Source organism: Crocodylus porosus, unplaced genomic scaffold, assembly GCF_001723895.1.
Source record: "Crocodylus porosus isolate Cpor-Errol unplaced genomic scaffold, CroPor_comp1, whole genome shotgun sequence".
Classification (NCBI taxonomy): Eukaryota; Metazoa; Chordata; order Crocodylia; family Crocodylidae; genus Crocodylus; species Crocodylus porosus.
In genome coordinates, this window is record NW_017728886.1 from 178,304,873 (window position 1) to 178,307,420 (window position 2,548).

General features: G+C 39.4%; 1 protein-coding gene across 4 annotated transcripts in view; it reads right to left on the reverse strand.

The window, feature by feature from the left end:
* Positions 1-2,548, reverse strand: part of PRELID3A (PRELI domain containing 3A) — a 13,465-nt gene that overhangs the window by 8,534 nt on the left and 2,383 nt on the right. For all 4 annotated transcript variants that reach the window (XM_019545702.1, XM_019545710.1, XM_019545719.1 and 1 more), the window contains 2 exons: positions 1,306-1,474; positions 836-925 (listed from right to left, as the gene is read on the reverse strand). In XM_019545702.1, coding sequence (XP_019401247.1) covers positions 836-925; positions 1,306-1,474 — 259 coding nt within the window. The remainder of the gene's footprint in view (positions 1-835; positions 926-1,305; positions 1,475-2,548) is intronic.

The following is a 2,548-nucleotide window of genomic DNA, read 5'->3' on the forward strand; positions in this document are numbered from 1 at the left end:
CCCCCTCAGCCTTCTCTTGTGGAAGCTGAACAGGTTCAGGTCGCGTAGCCTCTCCTCATAGGGCCTGCCCTGCTGTCCCCTGATCATACGAGTGGCCCTCCTCTGGACCCTCTCCATGCTGTCCTCTCCAAGTTATTCCAGGATACGTTCCAAATATAATGCAACACTGCAAAAACCACACACAATCATTCAGAAACTTTGTTTAAATGGATGGTAGCCTATATAACCCCTGTTTCTGTTATCATGATGGCTATATTTTTCAGTAGTACTGCTGAGTGCTGAGCCTACGAATTGCAGCATGTGAGTAGCAGAAAAGTTCTGCAGGAAAGTAAGTACCACTACCATTTCCAAGAAAACAGAAGTCTGGGTTTACTGTAGAAGGATAAGGCTTTCTTACTGACCACATTATTTAAACCAAACTTAAGGCTTATTATAACAAAGCAAAACAGGCAGCTAATACATTGTGCAGGTTCATAGCAAGTTGCTGGTGCTGTTTAACATACATTAGTAAAAGAAACATTACTAATCAGATCACCTTTTACTCAGTTGTTTCACTTCCATATTTCTCAGATATTTTTATGAAACGTATAATTGTGTAAAAGTTCTCTTATCTAGGTTATCTATTCCTGCAATGAACAAAGGCAATAGCAAAAAGTGCATTCAGGAAATGGGCTGCACAGAAGTTTTTGCCTTATCCAGTTCCCAATGAAAATGTCTGTCTTGACAAACATGTTTTCATTAATAGCTATTTCTGAAACCCTTCATGCTGGTACGAGACACAAGTTCCACTCCCAAAAGTCATTACCAAAAGCTTCCTGATCTCACTGTCACTTACATTGGAGGAGCAGAGTTCCATCTTCTTTTCCACTGGATCTACTACAGAATGTTCTTTGATGTATGTCAAAGTCCTACTTGTTCCCAAAATCTAGAAGGCAAGACAGATTTCCATATTTAAAGAGTCAATATAAGGAACCATAAAAACAATCCACGGTGTCATTACACAGTAATTTGTGAGCGACTGAACACCCTGATCAAGAGTAACACCCCATCATGCCAGGTGCTTAAACCATGAAAGAAGACAGTCCAGCATGTCCAAAATACTATAACCTTAAAAGTGATTAATAAGCCCACAGACACTGCAATTTATATAAGCCCACAGACACTCTCGGCAACAGATATGCTGATTATACCTTAAAATTTCTGGAAACAAGGTCTTCTATAAGGTAAGTTTTTATTTTCAATCCAGATGACAATGTGTTTAGATGATACTACATCAGTAAATTATTCAATGTAACAATTACATACCGCTTTTACAATACTTGGCAGTCCCCATTCTGTGCTGAGAAGGCGGTGACTATGTAACCTTCCCTGGTTGTCAAGGCTTCTGTCTAGCACATCTACTCCTACTACACATGGATTCATGGGATTGGGGTATTTTCTCATAGCAGCTTTGATTACAGTATCCCATGGGTGTCTAGAATAAATATAGAAACAGAATACATAACTATTTATACACTTCATTATAAAATATGCAACAATCAATTAGTAGCATGGACTCATCTGGAGTATTCTGAACAGTGCTGGTCACCTTGTCTAAGAAAAATATTGTAGAATTTAAAGGGGAACTCAGAGACAAGGAAAGCAACAGAAGGAACAAGCTTTTGGGGGGGGCAGGGACAGACGGACTAAAACAATTAGAACAGTTTAAAGAAGAGACAAGACACAATCCAATCAGAAATCTAACATAAATATATTCAAAATATGGACTTAATAAGAGACATTCAAAAAAACAAAAACTACCTATTGCTCTCATAGTGCATGAGCCAAATTACATTAAATTAAATTAAAGCATGGCATATTCAATTCAAATAAACAGGAATTGTTTCAGTTCTACAGGTTAGCGACAGAACTTAGTACCACAGGAACTAATTTGTGAGCAACTGAACACCCTTTTTTGCAGTTTAGGCTTTCACTAAGGTAGAAAGCCTAAGCTGCAAAAGAGGATCTCTAATTGTAACAGTAGCAGGCTCACTCAGAGTTGTAGTTAACATTACAAAGTTTCAGACCTGTCCCTATCTCATAATTTAAAATATAAGGAAAAAAAATCACCAACTACTGGTTGTTTGAAAAATACACAGTCTGGGGTCAAATTATCCCATATCTACCTTCTGCGACATTTCCTGGATCTTCCTTCAGCACATCAGGTGCTGAGTCTCTTTCCAAGACAGAATACCAGAGCAGATGGACTAGAATCTAATCCAGCATCAGAAGTCCTGCCTTCTTAAATAACGCAGCCTAGGGTAAAAGGGTTCCTGACACTATATTGTGTGTATAATGTAATATTCCCTACATACACTATACATCAGGGGCCAGCAACATTTTACAAGCCACGGGCTGGAAAAATCTAGCTCCAGTCTGATGCAGGCCAAGTGGCTTTAGTACAGGCGTGGGCAAAATTGACTCCAAGATGAACATGGGCCGGCAGTGTAGGGAGGCAGTTAGGAAGGCCAACCGCACCTTGTCATGCATCCACAGATGCATCTCGAGC